Genomic DNA, 23,204 nt, shown 5'->3' on the forward strand with positions numbered 1-23,204 from the left:
GTGAAGAACCACACTTCAAGTACAAGGAGATATAGATATTTACATGAAAAATGATAATGATATATAATACCCTTCCCTATTCTTCCCAGTCCCAGAAAAAAAGGCAAAATATACAAAAATGAATGGCTACTTTTATCATCATATTGCTAAAGACCACATATTACTATTGTTTCTCCTTTCACTCTAAAACACATACAGAAAAGCTACAGGTTAGAAAACAGTAATTATATCAATTTAGAAGGAAAGACTATAGATTTTTTAAAAAAACAATCTTTTAAGTTTAGGGTTACACTTTAAAACAGTTCTTAATACTGTTAGGCCAGGAGTAACATTGGAAAACTAGGAATTTTACTTAGAAAGGGATTGAGAAATTATATATAACTGTATTATTAGTTTAATAAGTAGAAAACTTAACAAGCATATGCTGATTTGGTTAATCATAATAAAAAAAAAGTAACCATATACAGCCTTGTCAAGCTGGCAAGAATGCAAGTGATTCCCTAACTTTGCCTGGGCATACCTGCTTTTATGTATTTCTGCCTCATTAGACCACGCAATAGTTGCTTGAAAGCAAAGGATATCATTAACACTTGGAGAACTTTTTTTATTTTTTATTTATTTTTATTTTTGGTTGGTCGTGGGGCTTGAACTCTGGGCCTGGGCACTGTCCCTCAGCTCTTCAGCTCAAGGCGAGCGCTCTACCACTTGATCTACAGTGGTTTATTGGAGATAGGAGTCTCACGGTCTCTCCTGCCCGGGCTGGCTTTGAACCGCGATCCTCAGATCTCAGCCTCCTGAGTAGCTAGGATTACAGGCGTGAGCCACCAGCGCCCGGCTTGGAGAACTTTTTAAAAAAAAATTAATGTAGTGCTGAGAATCAAACCCAAGGCCTTGCTCATTATGGAAAACACTCTACCACTGAGCTACATTCTCAGAAAGTTAAGAGAACATTTTTATCACTGACTCCAAGTTAGGGAGTCAAAGTGAAAACCTTATTTGATACTCTATTTTGTGGGATTATTGAGAACATTTTGCAGACCTTCACGTCCTGCCATTTCTCCCTCTTTGTGCACTGAAAAGGAGCAGATGGATATATATATATATATATATATATATATATATATATATATATATATATATATATATATATATACACATATACACTCCAGGATTCAGAATAATTTTTGTACTGAAGGCATATTTTACCTACAATCCATTAGGATAAGAAAAATGGGAAAGATAAAATCAGAGCTCTGAAGCTTAAGAGTGTATTATAATCCTCAAAGCTCTTACTTTCCTCTAAGCCATTAGCATGAGTCATAAACAGCTCATTGCTCTAGAACTCTAGGATTAGGAAAGAATGGGCCACAGATGAGAGAGTAGAAAAAGGATCTCACAGAAGCCTTAGTTCACCAGACTCTTCTCTAAACTCTTCTGAGCTAAAGAACACACAGGAATGCAACCCTAAAGTAGCCACGAAGCACTTGAGATTTGTGTGGAGTAGTACAACATGATTGTAGTGTCACTAATCAGTAAATCACACAGAAGCAAGTAAATTACAGCAACATTCTCAAATGTAAAAGACTTTACTGCTGTTTAATCAGAAAGAAGCTAACAGGTAATATTTTAGTATATTAGTCTGTATTTAAGAAATATATACTTTTGATCATAATGCCCTAACTGGATTGATCCAGGAAGAAAAGGATAATTTTTTAAAAATACTTGCCATATAAGGAGACGGAGCATTGTCATCTGAAACACTGTAGAATGACACTTCAACTGGAAGAGTCAAGTGCGTGGGACAGAAAATACCACTTGCTCCTACCTCGGCAGTGAAGCCGTCAACTACTCCAAGGGGATCTAAACGGTAATTCAAAACAGATTCCTGGGAGACAAAGCAAAATAGTTGGTGTAAAAAACAACAGAAAAGCTAAGTCATTCACTTCATGTTCTGTTTAAATAGACCAGGAACTGCTGGGCATGGTGGTTGGTACATACCTGTAATCACAACACACTTGGGAGGTTGACCAAAAACAAGTTACAAGTTTGCATGATAGTTTAGAACTCGAATCTATGTCCTCAATATGCCTTTCTTATTAATTACCTTTCTTATTAATTGCCTTCCTTATTTCTTACCACTTGAGACAGAACGCCACTTCCAGTTTTCTGGTGGTTTATTGGAGGTAAGAGTCTCATGGACTTTCCTGCCAGGGTGGCTTTGAATCTTTTTTATTTTTTTTTGGGGGGGGGGTCCGGTCATGGGGCCTGAACTCTGGGCCTGGGCACTGTCCCTCAGCTCTTCAGCTCAAGGCTAGCGCTCTACCACTTGAGCCACAGTGCCACTTCTGGCTTTTTGCTTTTCACTTATGTGGTGCTGAGGAATCGAACCCAGGGCCTCAGACATGCAAAGCAAGCACTCTACCACTGAGCCACCTTCCCAGCTCTGGCTTTGAATCTCAGATCTCAGCCTCCTGAATAGCTAGGATTACAGGTGTGAGCCACTGGCACCCGGCTTAATTATGTATTATATAATAAATATCAATACATTCACTCAGTAAATATCATCTGTTAATTTACTGCAGAGAGCATTGCCTTCATTATGAAGAAAACATATGGGTTAGTCCCAGAACTTCACTGCATTTTTTAAGTAACTTGAAAATGTGTGCATATCTATACAAATAGAATCTTCAGTAAACAGTATATAGATCTTTTTCCTATCTTCCCTTACCTAAGGTTTTTATATACAGACTGCTTCCCCAGCCCAATAAGGATAGTATTAAAGATAGATATATTCAAGAAGAGAGTTCAAGTGGGGTGCCAGTGGCTCATGCTTGTAATCCTAGCTACTCAGGAGGCTGAGATCTGAGGATCATGGTTCAAAGCCAGCCCGGGCAGAAAAGTCTGTGAGACTCTGATCTCCAATAAACCACTAGAAAACTGTAAGTGGCGCTGTGGCTCAAGAGGTAGAGCTCTCGCCTTGAGCTGAAGAGGGCAGGGACAGCGCCTAGGCCCAGAGTTCAAGCCTCACGACCAACAAAAAAAAAGAAGAGAGTTCAACATCTTTGAACTGATACCACCCTTAAAAAGAAAATGGAAAAGAGATTTAACTCAAGATATTTTTTTAAATTTATATTAACATTTTGAAAGACATTCTAAAAATTTAAATGATTATTAAAGTATATAAAACCACAACTAAGACAAACCTATATATTTCACATTTTTCTTTTTTATATTTCACATTTTTCATTCTTTGTTGTTTTTGTTTTGTTTTTTTTTTTGGTGCTGGTCCTGAGGCTTGAACTCAAGGCCTGGGTGCTGTCCCTGAGCTTTTGTGTTCAAGGCTGGTACTCTAGCAGTTGAGTCACAGCTCCACTTCTGGCTTTTTGGTAGTTAATTGGAAAGAGTCTCCTGGACTTTCTTGTCCAGGCTGGCTTCAAATTAAGATCCTCAGATCTTAGCCTCCTGAGTAGCTAGGATTACAGCTATGATCCACAAGCACTCAGCTTTATTTCTTTGTTTTTTTAAGGTAAGATTTTAATATGTACCAATCCTCCTGCCTCAGTCACTCAATTGTGCCATGATGCCTGGCAGTTAAGTTGATTTCAAATTAAATAAGAACAGCCAAACTCATGATATACTTGATTCTATGCAGAAGTAACCATAACAAAATATGATCTAAGCTGGGCACCAGTGACTCATGCCTATAATCCTAGCTATTCAGGAGGCTGGGATCTGAGGATCATGGTCCAAAGCCAGCTCAGCCAGGACACTCTGTGAGACTCTTACCTTTAATAAGCTACTCAAAAAAGCTGGAAATGGCACTGTGGGTCAAATGGTAGACCGCTTGCCCTGAGCAAAAGCAGCTCAGAGACAGCAGCCAGATCCAGAGTTCAACCCCCAGGACCAGCAAAAAAATAAATAAATAAAAATAAATAAATAAATAAAAATCTACACGTATCAAAGAACCATTTGATTTGGCAAATCAATCTCCTTGATCATAAAGAAACTGCTATAAGATGACTATTACCTTTTACCATTTCACCATCTTGTATCTTTCTTAAGATCCCAAAGCCATTTTTTAAAGAGATGGAGTATTGTTTTGTTGCCCAAGATGCTTCTGAACTTTTGGCTAAGTCAATCTCCCATCTTAGCCTCCCGAGTAGCTGAGACTATAGGTATATACCATCACAGCTGGCTACTAAGGCCAATTTTACCAGATAAGTCACTCTTCTTGGTTACAGAGTAATAGATATTTGCCATGCTGACTGATTCCTCCACTAGCTATCCACTTCTAATATATCAATACCAACAATTCTCTACTTTTCCTTCTAATAAAAAATCAAACAAAAAAAAAACAGGCAAGGCTTTATAAAAAGACGATTTATTTTCTTTCCTTTTTATATTAAAGACATTAATAATAGCCATGATCGAGTTCAAGAAATTCCAACACTTGCTGGGCACTGGTGGCTCACGCCTGTAATCCTAGTTACTCAGGAGGCTGAGTCTGAGGATCATGGTTCAAAGCTAGCCCAGGCAGGAAAGTCCGTGAGACTCTTATCTCCAATAAACCACTAGAAAACTGGAAGTGGCGCTGTAGCTCAAATGGTAGAGCGCTCGCCTTGAGCTGCAGAGCGCAGGAACAGTATTCAAGCTCCACGACCGACCAAAAAAGGTACAAGATACTCCAACACTTAAATTCATTCCAAAACATATTACCTCAAAATTTCCTAGGAGACTGAGACTTGTTATAGGTGGAGCACTAGAACTCAAAAAAGGTTTTTCATGAATATCAGGAGCATCTTCAATATTTAAACATGGTTGAGCACTATTAAAAAACAAATCAACAAAAGAACATATTAACAATATTTTCTTAATTGCTTTTATACAAAACTAAATTAGGAGAATACAAATAATTTCAGCCTAATTAACATAATAAAATTAAGGTCACCAAAATTTAAAATACAAACGTGTGTGTGTGTGTGTGTGTGTGTGTGTGTGTGTGTGTGTGTGTGTGTGTGTGTGTACATCTTATAGGTTTCAAGATGGTTTCATATAATGGAAGCTATTGCAAATACTTCGGAGGCTGAGATCTGAGAAATACAGTTCAAAGCCAGACCTGTCAGGAAAGTCTGTAAGACTCTTATCTCTAATTAACCACCAGAAAACTGGAAGTGGAGCTGTGGTTCAAAGTGGTAGAGTCACAGCTTTGAACAGTTAAGCTCAGGGACATCTCTCAGGCTTTGAGCTCAAACCCCATAACCTACCAAAAAAAAAAAAAAGCAGGGGATATGGATATGGTTCAGTTGTGGAACCTCCAGACTCAACCCCAAGCACTCCTTTAAAAAAGAAAAAAAGTAGTATTGGGGGTTGGGAAGGTGGCTCAGTGGTAGAGTGCTCCTTGCATGTATGAGGCCCTGTGTTCAATTCCTCAGTACCACACAAACAGAAAAAACTGGCAGTGGTGCTGTGGCTCGAGTGGTAGAGTGCTACCCTTGAGCTGAAGAGCTGAGGGACAGCACCCAGGTCCAGAGTTCAAGTCCCATGACCGACCAAAAAAAAACAAAAAATAAGTAGTATCATTTGCCAATATGGAGAAAACAAAGGACTAAAAGGTAGAGGTTAGCTGGGCACTCATAGCCCATGCTTGTAATCCTAGCTATTCAGAGGAGGCTGAGATCTGAGGATCACTGTTTGAAGTCAGCCTGGCCAAGAAAGTTTGTGAGACTTTATCTCCAATTAACTACCAAAAAGCCAGAAGTGGAGCTATGGCACAGATGGTAGAGTGCTAACCTTGAACAAAAACTCTCAGAAAAAGTGCCTAGGCCATGACTTCAAGCCCCACAACTGGCACAAATAAGTTAATTAATTAAAATAAAAATACAAGGTAGAGATTAATGTCCAGGAGTATATAAATCTATTTAAGTGTTAAAAAATAATATTTATAGGGGCTGGGAAGGTGGCTCAGTGGTAGAGCGCTTGCCTTGCATGCCCGAGGCCCTTGGTTCGATTCCTCAGCACCACATAAGCAAAAAGAAAAAAGCCGGAAGTGGATTTCTGGCTCAAGTGGTAGAGTGCTAGCCTTGAGCTGAAGAGCTGAGGGACAGCGCCCAGGCCCAGAGTTCAGGCCCCACGACTGGACCCACCAAAAATAATAATGTTTATTAGAATGACTAAAATTGCTGTAGCTAACTGTCTCAAGGACTTTCATTCTTCAGTAATTTTTGCACATGCAGTATCATATTGAAAATATGAAGATTTTGATTTTTACACTCACTTATTGTCAGAGACTAGAATTTTGTGAAATTCTATTTCGGTTACATAGATATATTTTAAGATTACTACCTTCTCGATGAAATGCTTTTCAGACGCAGCAATGAAGAATCCAGATCAAAGCAACCTGATTGTGTTTTTCTTTGAGGAACCTAAAGTCAAAATAATCGTAAATAAAAGCTATGCAGCATACTTTTAAAGTAAGATTTCATACATAACAGTGTATTTCAAATAATGTTATTATTATGTTGGTGGTGGTGGACTCTGGACCTAGGCACTGCCCAGAGTGTTGCAGCTCAAGGTGAGCGCTCTACCACTTGAGCCACAGCATCACTTCCGGTTTTCTGGTGATTAATTGGAGAAAAGAGTCACTCACTGATTTTCCTGCCAGGCCTGGTTTTGAACCGCAATCCTGAGATCTAGGCCTCCTGAGTAGCTAGGATTATAGGTGTGAGCCACCAAGTGCTGGGCTATTATGTATTTTTCTTATCTTCTAATTTTATTCACTAGCAAAAAAAAGATAGCTAATGGAAGTATTTTTACTAGGTTTCAAGTTTTGTTTTGTTTGTTTGTTTGTTTTGTTTTTTGTTTTTTTTTTGCCAGTCATGGTGCCTGAACTCGGCCTGGGCACTGTCCCTCAGCTCTTCAGCTCAAGGCTAGCGCTCTACCACTTGAGCCACAGCACCATTTCTAGCTTTTTCTGCTTATGTGGTGCTGAGGAATCGAACCCAGGGCCTCATGCATGCAAGGCAATTGCTCTACCACTGAGCCACCTTCCCAGCCCCTCAAGTTTTTAAAAAGTAATTTCTTCTAAAACTAGATAGTACATGGAATCTCAATATATATGTAATAAAGATAAGACTTTCACTTTTTTTTTTCTTTTTTTTGGTCAGTCATGGGGCTTGAACTCAAGGCCTTGTCACTATTCCGGAGCTTTTTTTTTTTTGCTCAAGGCAACTACTCTACCACTTTGAGCCACAGCACTACTTCTGGTTTTCAGAGATAAGAGTCTCACAAGCTTTCCTACTGGGGCTGTCTTCAAATCACAATCCTCAGATCTCAGCCTCTGAGTAGCTAGGTTTACAGGTGTGAGGGTACCAGCACCCACATATCACTTCTTGATATATTAGTGTACTCTCAGGGGGAGAAGGTGGGGAATACTGAAAGCTTTCCAATAAATAGAGAAATGGCCTGGGATCTTCCAACTCTTTCTTCTTTTGCGGACCCCAACTGCCCCACTCCCAAGAAGCTTAAGGCTTATAAGAACACTGAATTTCAAATATCATTGTTATGTATCAGATTATACTGAAAACAAACCAACACTTACCCTCCAAAAGAAAGAAGAACAAAACATAAATTAAAGGTTAAAGAAATTCATAGTAGAAAAAAGTTAAAAAGGATTTGCTTCTAGAATTAAGTATGTCAGATATTTCTGACACTCTGATCTAATTGGAGACTAAGAAACAGATGAGAAATGCACACATCAACATTTTTGAATGTTATATACAAGTGCTTTATACCTATTTTTTAGACACTTCCTAAATATTTTCTAAATTGTGCTTTCTGTATATTGTCTACTCACTTGTTGTATCTCTATTGATCTCTATAAATCTTTGTTCTGGGGGCTGGGAAGGCAGCTCAGTGGTAAAGAGTGCTTGCCTTGCATGAATAAGGCCCTGGGTTCAATTCCACAGCACCACATAAGCAAAAAGAAAAAAGTCGGAAGTGGCGCTGTGGCTCAAGTGGTAGAGTGCTAGCCTTGAACTGAAGAGCTGAGGGACAGCGCCCAGGCCCAGAGTTCAGGCCCCACGACCGGACCCCAAAAAAATAAAATCAATCAATCAATCAATCAATCTTTGTTCTGTTCTACTTTGTCCATCAGTATGTGCATGTGAATGCACACTTCAAATGTACTATTTCTCTTATCTAGCTTTTTTATTTAGTTCTTTTTGAAATCTTGTATGTTCATCTTTATCTCTTTTGTTTATTCATTTATTGACCTAATCTTGCTATGTCACCCAGACTCCCTTGAACTTAGAATTCTTCTGCTCTAGCACTGAGTTCTAGGATTGTAGCTAGATGTATGCCATCAGGCTCAGTTTCATTGTTTCAACTTAATTCCTTGTCTTCACATTCATTTTGAATATTTTAACTTTTTGTTTGTATTTATTTTTCTGTGACTGGAAACTGAACTTGGGGCCATGTGTGTTCCCCAATCCTTTTGCTTCCCTATTCGTTTTTTCAGATAGAGTTTTGTGCTTTTATATCAGCTTACCTCAGACTACAACTCTCCTACCTCTGCCTCCTAGGTAGCTGGGATTACAGGTATGTATCATCATGTATATCTTGCTCTTAAAATTTTTTTGTGTGATATTAGTTAGGGTTTGAACTCAGGGTCTCAAATTTTGCTAGGCTAGTGTTCTACACGTGAGCCATATCCCTAGCCCTGTTTTTTTTTTTTTTTTTTTTTTTACTGTGAACCGTAAACTGTTTTTCTGTGAACTTTTCTTCCTGGGTAGGTCTTGAACCTAGATCCTTCCTCTATATGTTTCCTGAGTAGCTAGGATTACAGGTGTGAGCCAACAACACCTAGTTCCTACAACATTTTTAAAAGAATTACTTTTAACTCCTTAAGAAGTCACTCTGACAACAAGGTCCTACATGTGATTTTTTGTTGTTGTTGTTCTTGTTGATTCTTTAAAAGTTTTTACATAGGGCTGGGAAGGTGGCTCAGTGGTAGAGCACTTGCCTTACATGCATGAGGCCCTGGGTTCGATTCCTCAGCACCACATAAGCAGAAAAAAAAGCCGGAAGTGGTGCAGTAGCTCAAGTGGTAGAGCGCTAGCCTTGAGCTAAAGAGCTGAGGGACAGTGCCCAGGCCCAGAGTTCAGGCCCCATGACTGACCAAAAAAAAAAAAAAAAAGTTCTTACATAGTTCTTTTCTTTGAGATCATTTTCAATAAGAGTCAATTGCTTTTAAAAAGTTGTTAGTAGGGCTGGGAAGGTGGCTCATTCGTAGAGTGCTTGCCTTGCATGCATGAGGCCCTGGGTTCGATTCCTCAGCACCACATAAGCAGAAAAAGCCAGAAGTGGATCTGTGCTCAAGTGGTAGAGGGCTTACCATAAGCTGAAGAATTCAGGGACAGCGCCCAGGCCCAGAGTTCAGGTCCCAGGACCAAAAAAAAAAAAAAAAAGATCCCACTCTCCCTGTCTCTTTCAAGTCACTCATCCAGTGTTTCCCTAATTGTAATTCCTAAGGTTCCCAAATAAAGTTCTTTAAAGTTGTTAGGAAGCCAGGCACCAGTGACTCACATCTGTAATCCTAGCTACTCAGGAGGCTGTGATCTGAGGATTATAATTCAAAAACCAGTCCAAGCAGGAAAGATTGTGAAACTCTTATTTCCAAATGACCACCAGAAAACTGGAAGTGGAATTGTGGCTCAAAGTGGTAGAGTGTGGAATTGTGGCTCAAAGTGGTAGAGTGCTAGCCTTGAGTGGAAAAAGCTCAGGACAGGGTTCAAGCTCTGAGTTCCAACATACACACACAAAAACACACACGCAGTGTGATAGTGGGTAGGGGATACTTACAGGACTCAAGCCCTGAGTTCCAACACACACACACACACACACACACACACACACACACACACACACACACACACACACACACACACACACACACACACACACACACACACACACACACACACACACACACACACACACACACGGGGTACTTACAGGACTTGAAAGAAGAGGCAATCCAGTTCGGGGATGAAAGGCTCTTGTTGAGGTTCCATCTAAGGAATGAAAATTATGTTTCCGCCAGATGCTTGAATGTTTCAGTGTACCCCTCTATTAGGAAAAGAATGATATTTTAATGGTAATGTTCAATACCATTCAAAGGATTGTGTGTAGCTTTATAGTTTTTAAAGTGTCATTGCTAACGTGATCTGAGGTATTCACATCTACACACACACTAATTGGAAAATAACACCTAAGATTATTTTTTTGCCAATATTTTTTTGGCTGAGCAAACTCAAATGTTCTAAAGTACGCCCAAATTGCCTTATCAAATAAATGTTCACTCAGAATCTAACATCTAGTAAACCAATACTTATTTTAATTTGTGAAAAATAATTCACAAATTATACCAGAAAAATTTTGTATAATCTTCTAAAATATTAGCATCGTGTCAATATCAAGAGCTATTTTTAGAGAATTTGTGCGACAACAGGAAATATGAAAATTATTACAAATTTAAGAATATATGCAATGTGGGGCTGGGAAGGTGGCTCAGTGGTAGAGTGCTTGACTTGCATGCATGAGGCCCTGGGTTCGATTCCTCAGCACCACATAAGCAGAAAAAGCTGGAAGTGGCGCTGTGGCTCAAGTGGTAGAGTGCTAGTCTTGAGCTGAAGAGCTGAGGGACAGCGCCCAGACCCGGAGTTCAGGCCCCACGACTGGCAAAAAAAAAAAAAAAAGAATATATGCAATGTAATCACAGCACTATGCCTTTACTGTGATTCAAGAAATAGGTTAACTGATGGTTGAGCATCAGTGGCTCACACCTGTAATCCTAGCTACAAAGAAGACAGAGACCTAGAGGATCTCAGCTTAAAGCCAGAGTGGGCAGGAAAGTCCATGAGACTGTTGTATACAATTAGTCAGCAAAATGCTGGACTAGAGGTGTGGCTCAAGTGGTAGGTAGAGCTTCGACCTAGACTAAGAAGAGCCAATGAGAGTGTGAAGGGTCTGAGTTTCAAGACCTAGTATTAAAAAGGAAAAAAAGGTTTTAAGTGGGTAGAGTATAAGAGCATTTTTTTTGTTTGTTTGTTTTGTGTTTATATCACTTATTTGCCTCTCAGCTAAGATCAAATGAAGAGGTATTTGCTTATAATCCCAGCTTCTTAGGAAGCTGAGACAGCAGGATCACCTGAGCCCAATGGGCAAACAATAATGTGAACTGCCAAATCTTAAAAACTGGGCAACTTTATATCCAAAGATTAGAATATTTTCTATCTAAACAATATATTAAAGGCATACAAAATATTTTAAAATGTATTTGTTCCTCCCTACTTTTTCACTCAAGTTCTGGCACGCTTAAGCCCCACAGGTCCCCTTCCAGCTTTTTGCTGGTTAATTGGAGGTAAAAAGTCTCAAGATCTTTCTGCCCAGGATGGCTTTGAACTGTAATTCTCAGATCTCAGCCTCCTGAGTAGGTAGGATTAAAGCCATAAAGCCATCTAGGTTGGGCTAAAATTAAAGTTTTTTTGTTGTTGTTGTTGTTTTTTGGCCAGTCCTGGGGCTTGAACTCAGGGCCTGGGCACCGTCCCTAAGCTTCTTTTGCACAAAGCTAGTGCTCTACCACTTGGGTTACAGCACTCACTTCCAGCTTTTTCTGTTTATGTGGTGATGAGGAATCGAACCCAGGGCCTCATGCATGTGAGGCAAGCACTCTACCACTGTGCCACATTCCAAGCCCTAAAGCATTTTTTTAATATGTCAAATAGCATATATTCTCCTGAATCTATAAATATTTTAAAACCTAGGTGCTTAACAGAAGTAAACAAACCTTTTAGATTATAGTTAAGGATGAAGATCTGAGCTAAAAGATTAAAATAACAGACCAATAAGATTTACTGAGATAATGGAAGGGTTTTTCTTAAAGGTACGAGTCCCTATTCATTAAATCTTTTTTTTTTTTTTTTTTTTTTTTTTGGTCGTGGGGCCTGAACTCTGGGCCTGGGCACTGTCCCTCAGCTCTTCAGCTCAAGGCTAGCGCTCTACCACTTGAGCCACAGCGCCACTTCCGGCTTTTTTCTTTTTGCTTATGTGGTACTGAGGAATCGAACCCAGGGCCTTGAGCATGCAAGGCAAGCGCTCTACCACTGAGCCACCTTCCCAGCCCTCATTAAATCTTATGATTTTCATTCTTCTATCTACATAGCATTTGCTCTCCAGGGAGTAAGTTTATTTACAAAGATGCTCATAGTTCTGTGGAAGACTACTCTATCAGACTGTGTTTTAGAAAAATAATGGCCACCATGGGTCTTTTCTAACCAATTACGATAAGCTGAATTTGATTATCCTTCTAACCCACCTTGGGTCATTATCACCAGATCTCCTCTGAACAAAATTCAAACCATAATAAATAGCTGAGAACTCTACTTGAAATTAATTACGTTACATACCAACACTTCGGTACTTTTCAGTCGTTCACATGTAGACAAACAGTCTTTTGTATTTTTCCTTGGAGAACAGTTTTGAGATTTTTCTTCAGTTGAATCTTCTTTCTTATCCTGCTCATTTTTTAATTTGTCTAACTTTTTGCATTTGAAACCTTCGTTATCTTTATGGAGATAATTTTCTATGCTATTAAGGTGAGTATTTTGATCACATGTCTTGGGCTTTTTTGAGTCTTTATTTGAACAATTATTTTCACACTTGTTCAAATATTCAGACATTTCCCACATATTGACTTTTATTCGTGAGTCAACTGTTTTTGAATTATCAAGTTGGAGACTATCAAAAGAGTCCGGATTACAATTCTCATTTTTTAGTATTTTTTCCTTATATTTATTTGTACAAATCTTTTTTTCAATACTGCTGCATTTTGAATACTGTTTGTCAACTGCATTAGTAATTTCTTGCTCCTTAAACTGGGTCTCCGAAAGTGTATTTTCTAATCTGTTCAGCAAATCTAAGTTATTTTCCTTGCAATGAGACATATTCAAGGAAGTGGATAAACTAGTAACTTTGTTCTGTGTCTCCTGACACATGCTTTGGATGATTTCGGTAGCATTGTTCTGACACTGGTTTCTTATTTGAGGTTTCAAAGAAGACTTTTCTTTACTGTTGCATTTAAAAGAACTGAACGGTTTTCTAGGTATCAAGTTTTCCCCATCACTGTTGTCTCCTAGCAAGGAAAATTTTCCATGGGAAACAGACACAGAGCCATCATCTTTATTTGTCTTCAACAATTGCTTGTCTTCATAGGAGCTCCTAAATACCTTGGAAAGACCTGAAGTGGAATCCAGCATGGTGAAGGTGGGCCGGGGAACACGTGATGTCGCAGGATCAATGTGCTCTAAGTGCTGGGCAATTCTCGCAATGACATCCTGCCGCTCCTGCAGCAGAGAGCCTATCAGAGGATTCGCCTCTCCAGTAGACAGCCGACAGTAAGGCCCACTGGACATACAAGTTTCACTCCGTGGAGTTTCTGCTTTTACCTGAGTTTTCCCTTCATGGGTGTCTTCTGAGGTCAAGTCTGGACTACCAAAAGAAACGGAGAAAGTGTCTTTACATTTTCTTACATTTTCATTCTCTTGGTAAATTTTTGAATTCAGTGGACTAGAGCCTTGAGTATTAAATGGTGGGCCAGAAATATTTGAAGGGCTTGGGTCACAATGAATCAAATGCTGAGCAATCCTTGCAATCACTTCCTGTCGATCCTGAATTAAAGAGTCTATTAAAGGGTTAGTCTCCCCACCTGACTGCCAGGAACTCTGGCGGCTAGAAACACCAGAACCAGTCAGTGAAAATGATTTTAAAGTTCTCACGGATGCTTCATGTGACTTTCTATCTCCCATGCCACCAAATCCCAGAATGTTGGCTTGAGATGTCCCATGGTCACGTTTACTGCCAGGGCCAGGATACAGTTTCACATTTTTGATGGCTGTAGTATACTCAGAAGTTGTGCCATGTTTCACGTGTAGGACACTTTCAGGGCCCATGGTCCATGTTGGTTTGCTGCACAGACGCTGGGAACTGTTTGGACTACTTTGCTCTACTTCATTAGGATTGCAGTGCTGATGGTTTTTAAGTTCATGCTCTTGACTTCTTTTCTCATAAAGACCAATGTTGGTGTGAATACTACATGTCAAAACCGGGTAATTGGACTGCCTGGGTAAGGACTGAACGCTGACTTTCAAGGCCACATTGTGAGAAATGTTGGGAACAGGGAACACATGTTCTATTGGAGATTGTGAAAAATTCCACTGGAGGTCGATGTCAGCAGCACTGATTCTAAAATCAAACAGAAAAGTACAGAAGCAGTAGATTGTAAATATTAGGTCCATCATTCTATTTAAATTATGTAAATACTGTTTTTTTAAGTGCCAGGTACTTACAATCCTTGCTACTCATGAGACTGACAAATTTAATTAACCAGCACAAAGCTATAACTGGAGGCATGGCTCAATGGTACAGCACCAGCCACAGCAAAGAAGCCAAATAAGTGTATGAGGTCCTGAGTTCAAGGTCCAGTACCAGCCAAAAAAATTTTTTTAAAAGGTAGTCATCTTTGTTTGCATTAATTACCACTGAGGTTAATTTTGAGCCACCTGGATATGCATATTATTCTTAGAACATAACGTAAGTGGTATAACATACTTGAAGATCTGATTTTTTTTTTGTAGCACTGAGATTTGAACTCAGGCTTCAAACTTGCTAAATAATAACTTTACTTCTTAAGTCACGTCTACAGCATTTTTTACACTAGTTATTTTTGAGATAGTCCTTTGGGTTTTTTTGTTTGTTTTTCAGGCTTTCCTGCACTGTGGTCTTTCCATTGTAGCCTAGATGGTAAGTATGCACTACCACTCCTAGCTTTTATTGGTTGAGATAGGCCTCATAAAACTTCTGCCAAGATTAGTCTACAACTGCAATCCTCTTGATCTCACCCCCTGAGTAGCTTGGATCACAGGCACATGAGCTATCAGCATACAGGCAAAATGATCTTCTTTTTAAGAGATCTGACAACTTAAGTATTAAAGTTCAGGAATGTTATAAGCAACAATATTTGTCAAAAATAGAAAGGAGTCTGTATTTACTAGTATAAAAATTGATTTAGCTCATTTTATTGTGTAAGGTGATTAAGATAAATATCTCATGGCCACCTGCCTAAAAAGGCAATTAGTTGCTTGGCAACCTATATGTTTGTTTATGTTTGGGTATACAACACACAGAGATTTTTTTTGAGGCAGGCTATCATTCTGTTGCCCAGGCTGTCTTAAACTTCTAGGCTTAAGTGATCCTCCAGCACTGGCCTCCTGAGTCATTGAGACTACAAGCACACTCAACTATGACCAGCTATGTTTATATTTATTTGTGTGTGTGTATGTGTGTCTGTGTCTGTGTGTGTCTGTGTATGCTCCAGTCCTGGGGCTTGAACTAACTCAGGGGCTGGATGCCAAGCCTAAGTTTTGTACTCAAGGCTAGTGCTCTATCAATTGAGCAATAGCTCAATTTTTGGCTTTTTTGTGGTTAATTGGAGTTAAGACTTGGGGATCTTCCTGTCCAGGCTGGCTTCGAACCACACTCTCCTCAGATCTCAGTTAGTTAGGAGTAAGTGAGCCACCAGCACCTGGCATGTTTATATTTTTCAAAATGACAAAATTTAAGATGTTCATTATAGAATTTCAGAAGCCCAGGGCTGGGAAGGTGGCTCAGTGGTAGAGCACTTGCCTTGCATGCATGAGGCCCTGGGTTTGATTCCTCAGTACCACATAAACAAAAAGAAAAAAGCCAGAAGTGATGTTGTGGCTCAAGTGGAAGAGTGCTAACCTTAAGCTGAAGAGCTGAGGAACAGCACCCAAGCCCAGAGTTCAGGACCCACCACCGGATCCCCCCCCCCCAAAAAAAAGAATTTCAGAAGCCCAGGATCTAATGGTAGCATTAGATCTCTTCTTGGTTCTCTAACATAAGCTTAAAAGTTCTCTTCTCAGGAGGCTGAGATCTGAGGATTGCAGTTCAAAGCCAGCCTGGGCAGGAAAGTCCATGAACCTCTTATCTCCAATAAACCACCAGAAAACTGGAAGTGGTGCTGTAGCTCAAGCAGTAGAGCGCTCGCCTTGAGCTGAAGAGCTGAGGGACAGCGCTCAGGCCCAGAGTTCAAGCCCCTTGACCGACAAAAAAAGTTCTCTTATTCTGTACCAAATTTAACTCAACAAACAAAATCCATACTGATGCAATCTAAATTTCTCTTATTTTGAGAAAAACATCATTAAATTTTTATTTTATTCATTTATTTATTTTGTTGGTCATGGGGCTTGAACTCTGGGCCTGGATGCAATCCCAGAAGCTCTTCAGTTCAAGGCAAGTGCTCTACTACTTGAGCCACAGCTCCATTTCCAGCTTTTTTGAGTAGTTTATTGGAGATAAGAGTCTCATGGACTTTCCTCCCTGGGCTAGCTTTGAATCACAGTCTTCAGATTTCAGCTTCCTGAGTAGCTAGGATTATAGGCATGAGCCACCAGCACAAAGCTAACATCATTAAATTTTATCATCTTATATTTAGAAATGAAAAAAATACATTATTTAAAAGGTAAAATATCCTTTGGTCAGCTAAACAGTGTGACTACTGTTCCTTTTTTTTTTTTTCTTGCCTTAGACATACCTGTAAAGAATATTTCGTGGAATAGCACCATGAGAAACACTCAGCCACGCACTTAACTGAGAAAAAAACACAAAGGAGCGGACAGCCAACAGAAGGGTCTTCTCTTCAACGAATCGCTCACCATTCCTAAGGGAAGTAACAAAGCATAATCTAAATGTCAGCATTGACTAAGTTTTAAGGAAGAGAAAACCTGGAACTAAGGCAACTCAGGACATGTGCTTTCAAGAGCATTTGTCAATGCCTTGGATTATTAACATACAGGGATCCAAAGAAATGACAGAGGTAATTTTTAGGATGTAGGGGAGAGGTTGATACATTGAGTCTAACAACTTACTGCCGAGGAACTGGCTCCAGGATCCACCTTTCGAGTAACAACGCATCCTGCTTAATGGCAGGGTCATTCAGATCAGCCCCTTCTGTACTGGGCCCGTCGTCACTGTAGCAGCAGTCTGGCAGCAGCATTACCTCCACCATGATGGGCAGGTTGTTCTTCCACAGCAGGGTGACCTCAGACCTGGTGCGTCTGGCTTGGCGACACTTAAGACAAAACAAAGATGAACAACTCATCTCAATTATCATCCTAATTTTGTGTTCAAATTTGAATGTTGCATTGAAAAAACAAATCATCCCCTGCAGAACTTTGCTAAAGCTTTGCTATACAGAATGGCTTGTTAAATTATGTATTCAGGATAATAAGTGAGCACAGGATTGGTAGTGAATATTAATATGCAAATTTCCTGGGGTGGGAATATCTTTGCACTATTTTGTAGAAAACAAAACTTCCATACACTATATCTGATGGATTCCTGATTTGCCCCCACATTGGCTACTTCATTAATTTCACTATTATTTCATAGAAAAGATTACATTAAATTTTAAGATCACGGGTATCAAATTTTTATTTTCATTAAACATTCAAACAGGCAATACTTTTTTTGTGTGTGCGAGTCCTGGGGGCTTAAACTCAGGGCCTGGGTGCTGTCCTTGAGTTTTTCTCTCGAGGCTAGTGCCTCGAGCCATAGCTCCACTTTGGGCTTTTTCGATGCTTAACTGGAATCTCACAGACTTTCTTGCCTAGGCTGGCCTCAAATCAGGATCTTCAGATCAGATATGAGCCATTGGCACCCAGCTTAGGTACGATTTTTAAGTTTAAAATCTTGGACCGTATTTCAGAAACTAGTAACTTTAAAGCAGACTGGGTGCCAGAAGCTCCAACCTGTAATCTTACCTACTCAAGGGTCTGGAGGATTACAGCTTGAAGGCAAGAACTTTTCTAAGAAGAAAAGTTCTAAAAGAAAAGTCCAAGAGATCCCATCTCCAAAATAACCAGCAAGACAAACTGAAGCTGGGTGCCAGTGGCTCACTCCTGTAATCCTTACTACTAAAGAGAGTAAGATCTGAGGATAGTGGTTCAAAGCCAGCCCAGGCAAGAAAATCCATGAGACTCTCTTTATCTCCAATTAACCACTAGAAAAAACAGAAGTCACACTGTGGCTCAAAGTGGTAGTAGATGCTAGCCTTGAACAAAAGAACGCAGAGAGAGCACTCAAACCTCACCACCAAAACAAAGAAAACCAAACCACAGCAATGAAGACAGTCCAATTTAGAAATACTGAAAGGGTAGATTTGAAATTGACTACCCTCCTTTCCCAATGATCAGCAGAGCTACCCATAATGCTCTTGTTTAAGAGCCAATTTTTAATAAAATCATGGCAGAATTTAAACTAGTTTACATAAAAGACAGAAAAAGCATTCACCACATGCTTCTCACCTGGGCCAGCTTGTCATTGCATTCATGTTTGGTGGTTACTGGGTAACAAGACTGTGCAGGAGGGCAGTGGAAACTTTCCGTTCGACCTTTTACAGAACATTCAGGCGTTCGTCCTTCAGTTATTAGCAAGGCCAGAGAGACCAAGAACTCTTCAGCATCGTATTCAAAATATTCATCCAGGGTATCTGAAATTTAAAAAAGAAAACTATGTTTGCAGTCAACCTATTCACCACTTTAATGAATGTTTTTTTTCAGTGCTAGGGATTGAACCCAGGACTCTACAGGCACTAGGAAGGTCTCCGTCACTGAACTACACACCATTCTTAAAGTACTCTTAATGAGAACTCATTTGGATGAGCATGATGGCACATGCTTATAATCCCAGTACTTGGGAGGCTAAGGAAGGCTAGTGAGTTCCATATCAGCCTGAGCGAAAGAGAAAGAGATGTTGCCAGACAGACAGTGAGAGAGATCCCATCAGATAGAGAAAAAAAGACCCTGTCAAAATTGATATAGATTGATTGATTTACACAATCTATCTCAAAAAGTACTTTGTGTTTTTTTGTTTGTTTTATTTTGTTTTTTGTCAGTCCTGGGGTTTGAACTCCGGGCCTAGACACTGTCCCTGGACTTCTTTTGCTCAAGGCTAGCACTCTACCACTTGAGCCACAGGGCCACCGATGGCTTTTTCTGTGTATATGGTACTGAGGACTGGAACCCAAGGCTTTATGCATGTAAGGCAAGCAAGCTACCACTAAGCCACATTCCCAGCCCTATTTTTTTTTTTTTTTTGGGTCCGGTCGTGGGGCCTGAACTCTGGGACTGGGCTCTGTCCCTCAGCTCTTCAGCTCAAGGCTAGCACTCTACCACTTGAGCCACAGCGCCACTTCCGGCTTTTTTCTTTTTGCTTATATGGTGCTGAGGAATCGAACCCAGGGCCTTGAGCATGCAAGGCAAGCGCTCTACCACTGAGCCACCTTCCCAGCCCCAGCCCTATATTTTTAAATCTTACGTTAATATGTAGTTTACAGTTGTCAATATAGTTAGGCAGTCTTTTTTTTTCAAAATTTTTATTGTGATTAAGTGGTCACATAATTTCCCAAATTTCACAGTATTGTACAATAGTGATCCTTAGTTAAAGTCACAAACACATTCTAACTTTCATGGGGCAAATTGTCTATCATGGTCTATAACATTTGAGTTCTATAAGCTTTGCTATACAGTTATTTCTTCCACATTGGGTGATATGTACATTTCTTGTGTTTTGCATAACACCAGCTGTTCCCTCTTTCCCACTTGTTCCCTCCCTCCCATTGCTGCCATTTTGTTGCTTAGTTCATTTTGGTCAATGTCCAATGCAGCTGATGGGTCCCGTTGTTGTATGTTTTTCCCTGATTCCCTCTAGTTCTGCGTTGTCCTCCTGGTTTCCCTCCAGTGTGCACATATGTACCATATATGTGATCAGCCGCATGGAGTTATTTAGTAGTGATTTGACCAGATGAGTGGAAGTCCTTTGTTTCTTAAGTCTTGTTAATTTTGTCTTATCACTTTACATTTTGGTTTTAACATCCACTTATCAGGGAGACCATGTGCCGTTTGTCTCTTTGTACTTGGCTTACCTCGCTCAACATGATTTCTTCTAGCTCCATCCATTTCCCTGCAAATGCCATTATTTTGTCCTTTCTAATAGCTACATAATATTCCATGGTGTATAGATACCACAATTTTTGGATAGTTAGGCAGCCTTTTAAAATGTAAAGTTCGCTTTGTAAGAGAGTCTATCATTCCTTTTTTGTCGGTTATGGGGCATGAACTCTGGTCCTGTGCACTGACTCTGAGCTCTTCAGCTCAAGGTGAGCACTCTACCACTAGCTACCTTTCCAGCCCTGAGTCTATCATTCTTTTAAATCCAAATCCAGAACCTACCTACTACAGCGTACACTTGGCTGCTCACCCCCTTCCTCATCATTCCCTGGTGACATCTGCAGGCTTGTGACGTGAGGAGAGCACTACTGGGTATATGCCTTCCCCCAAACACACAGTACCAAAGCCTGGCTAAAAAATGTTAACAATTCAGGGCTGGGAAGGTGGCTCAGTAGTAGAGTGCTTGCCTTGCATGCATGAGGCCCTGAGTTCGATTCCTTAGCACCACATAAGCAGAAAAAGCTGGAAGTGGTGCTGTGGCTCAAGTGGTAGAGTGCTAGCCTTGAGCTGAAGACCTGAGGGACAATGACCAGGCCCAGAGTTCATGTCCCAGGACTGGCAAAAAAAAAAAGGTTAGCAATTCAATCTAGGGCCTTATACAGGAAACACACTGAGCAGTACCCCTAACCTGCTGGCATTTTATAAAACTATTTTTTTTTTGGGGGGGGGGGGCGAGTAGTGAGGCTTGAACTCTGGGCCTCAGCTCTTCTGCTCAAGGTAAGAGCTCTACCACTTGAGACACAGCACCACTTCCAGTTTTCTGGTGGTTAATTGGAAATAAGTGTCTCACAGACTTTCCTGCCCAGGCTGGCTTTGAACCGCAATCCTCAGATCTCAGCCTCCTGAGTAGCTAGGATTACAGGCCTGAGCCAATGGTGCCTGGCCATCTTGTAAAACTTTTTAAACACCACTGCTCTCAATGTAGTAGCCTAAAAGAACACTTGAGTATTCCTGTTACTGAGAGAACTATAGAAAACTTCCAGGCAAAGTACACATGGGATGGGCACAAGGAAGGGCACCAAAAGGGGGCAGGGAATGGTGGGGAAAGGTGTTTGACTGATGACTAGCATTCTATGATGACTTGCTATTATCATACTGGTATATCCAAATTGCCAGACAGGGACTGGTTTACTTATACACTGGGAGTTACCAAGTACAAAGTGTTTACAGCTTAACTTTCATGAAAAGCACTTTAAAATAACATAACATTTGATTATAGTTTGGTGACTTTGATCATTATCTCCTCCAAGAAAGTAAGCTAAACAAACTCCTATGCTACAGCAGTGAGACTTTGCAGTCCAAGTGTAAAATATTTAAATGAGATTTTTAAAATAAAGTCTAGAGAGGTTTCCAGGAACTGGTGGCTCACATCTATAATGCTACCTACCTAGGAGACTGAGAGCTGGAGGATGGAGGTTTGAATCCAGCTAAGGAAGAAAAGTCCTTGTGATTCCAAAATAACCTGCAAAAATCTGGTCTAGAGGTATGGCTCAGGTACATGACTGTCAGCCAAGCAAGCTAAACAAAATCAAGGGTTTAAAAGTTCAAGCCTTTATACTGGTAGTTTACAGATGATAGTAGTTATCTAGTAATTATTCATAACTATCACATAAGTATTCTAGGTAATGCAAAAAAGGATGCAATAGCTACATAAATATTGGATCAAATGCTATTGTTTGTGATACTACAGGCCATTTCATAATAAGAAACAGGCTTTTTTTTTTTGGGGGGGGGGGTCCAGTCGTAGGGTCTGAACTCTGGGCCTGGGCGCTGTCCCTCAGTTCTTCAGCTCAAGGCTAGCACTCTACCACTTGAGCCACAGTGCCACTTCAGGCTTTTTCTGCTTATGTGGTGCTGAGGAATCAAACTCAGGGCCTCAAGCATGGAAGGCAAACACTCTACCACTGAGCCACCTTCTTAGTCCCAGGCTTTTATTTTATTACACTTTTGCTTTCACCATAAATTTCATTTAAAAGGTATTTAATAACAAAATGTTAGCAAAATGTTTAGAAAGAACTTTCCCTTGTTCACTTTTTTTTTTAAATGTTATTGTAAAAGTGATGTACACAAAGAAGTTACAGTTACATGAATCAGGGTCACCCTTCCTTTGCTCTCTCCCAGTTTCTCCCTCCCATTCTCACCCACAAGTTGTTTAGTTCATTTTCAGCATAGTGTTTAGTGAGTACTATTGCTGCATTTGTTCATCCTTTGTCTCTCCATTTTTTTCTTGTTCATTTTTGATGCATGAAAACATTATGTTAGACTAGCATGAGGCTGCAATGGTTGATAGCTTTGGAAAACACCACCAAAATGTACTAAGCTGGAAGCTACACATATTCAGTCTGTGTGAATAGGACAAGAGCCAAAATACAATGCTATAGGGGTCTTTGGCTCCCTACCCATGGACCTCCTTAACATCAGCTCAAGAGAAGCCCAGCTATCACTTTAGAGGTAGAGGAGTTTGTTGGAATACATTGTATACATGAATAAAAATGATACAGTAAAATCCTCACTTCTTTGGCTAATGTATGTTAATTAAAAAAAAAAGGTATCCCCTTTAATCCCCCCAAAAAACCTATTGTTTGAAGGAGCAATGATATAAGGGTAGAGACCATGTTTCACAAAAATGGAAAACTGCCTTTTTTCAAAAGGGGGTGAGAAATTAGAAGTTTTCTGGAAGAAATAATAGAAGCCAGAAGAAAAACTACAGTTTCCTTCAGAAGAGTCAACTAGTGGAAGCAGTTCATACCTCCTGACAATCACTCATTTGTTCAAGTGAATTCATTCATCAAGTTTTAGGCAAAGGTAAACAGATCAATTATTTACGGTGGAAAATTATAGTAAGTGGCTGTGGTAAAAGACAGCAACTTATAGGGCTAGGAATATGGCTTAGTGGTAGAGTGCTTGCCTAGCATGCATGAAGCCCTGAGTTTGATTCCTCAGTACCACATAAACAGAAAATGCCAGAAGTGGCACTGTGGCTCAAGTGGTAGAGTATTAGCCTTGAGCATAGAGAAGCTCAGGGATAGAGCCCAGGCCCTGAGTTCAAGCCCCAGGGCT

At 40.1% G+C, this 23,204-nt stretch overlaps 1 protein-coding gene across 4 annotated transcripts in view; it reads right to left on the reverse strand.

Moving 5' to 3' along the window:
• The window catches only part of Fam214a (family with sequence similarity 214 member A), a 72,422-nt gene that overhangs the window by 8,954 nt on the left and 40,264 nt on the right, over window positions 1-23,204 (reverse strand). For all 4 annotated transcript variants that reach the window (XM_042687450.1, XM_042687452.1, XM_042687453.1 and 1 more), the window contains 8 exons: window positions 18,441-18,625; window positions 17,004-17,206; window positions 16,670-16,795; window positions 12,465-14,298; window positions 10,012-10,125; window positions 6,343-6,422; window positions 4,717-4,825; window positions 1,727-1,885 (listed from right to left, as the gene is read on the reverse strand). In XM_042687450.1, the coding sequence (XP_042543384.1) occupies window positions 1,727-1,885; window positions 4,717-4,825; window positions 6,343-6,422; window positions 10,012-10,125; window positions 12,465-14,298; window positions 16,670-16,795; window positions 17,004-17,206; window positions 18,441-18,625 (2,810 nt within the window). The remainder of the gene's footprint in view (window positions 1-1,726; window positions 1,886-4,716; window positions 4,826-6,342; window positions 6,423-10,011; window positions 10,126-12,464; window positions 14,299-16,669; window positions 16,796-17,003; window positions 17,207-18,440; window positions 18,626-23,204) is intronic.

Source organism: Dipodomys spectabilis, unplaced genomic scaffold (genome assembly GCF_019054845.1).
Source record: "Dipodomys spectabilis isolate Male_0828 unplaced genomic scaffold, ASM1905484v1 ptg000108l, whole genome shotgun sequence".
NCBI classification, from domain to species: Eukaryota; Metazoa; Chordata; class Mammalia; order Rodentia; family Heteromyidae; genus Dipodomys; species Dipodomys spectabilis.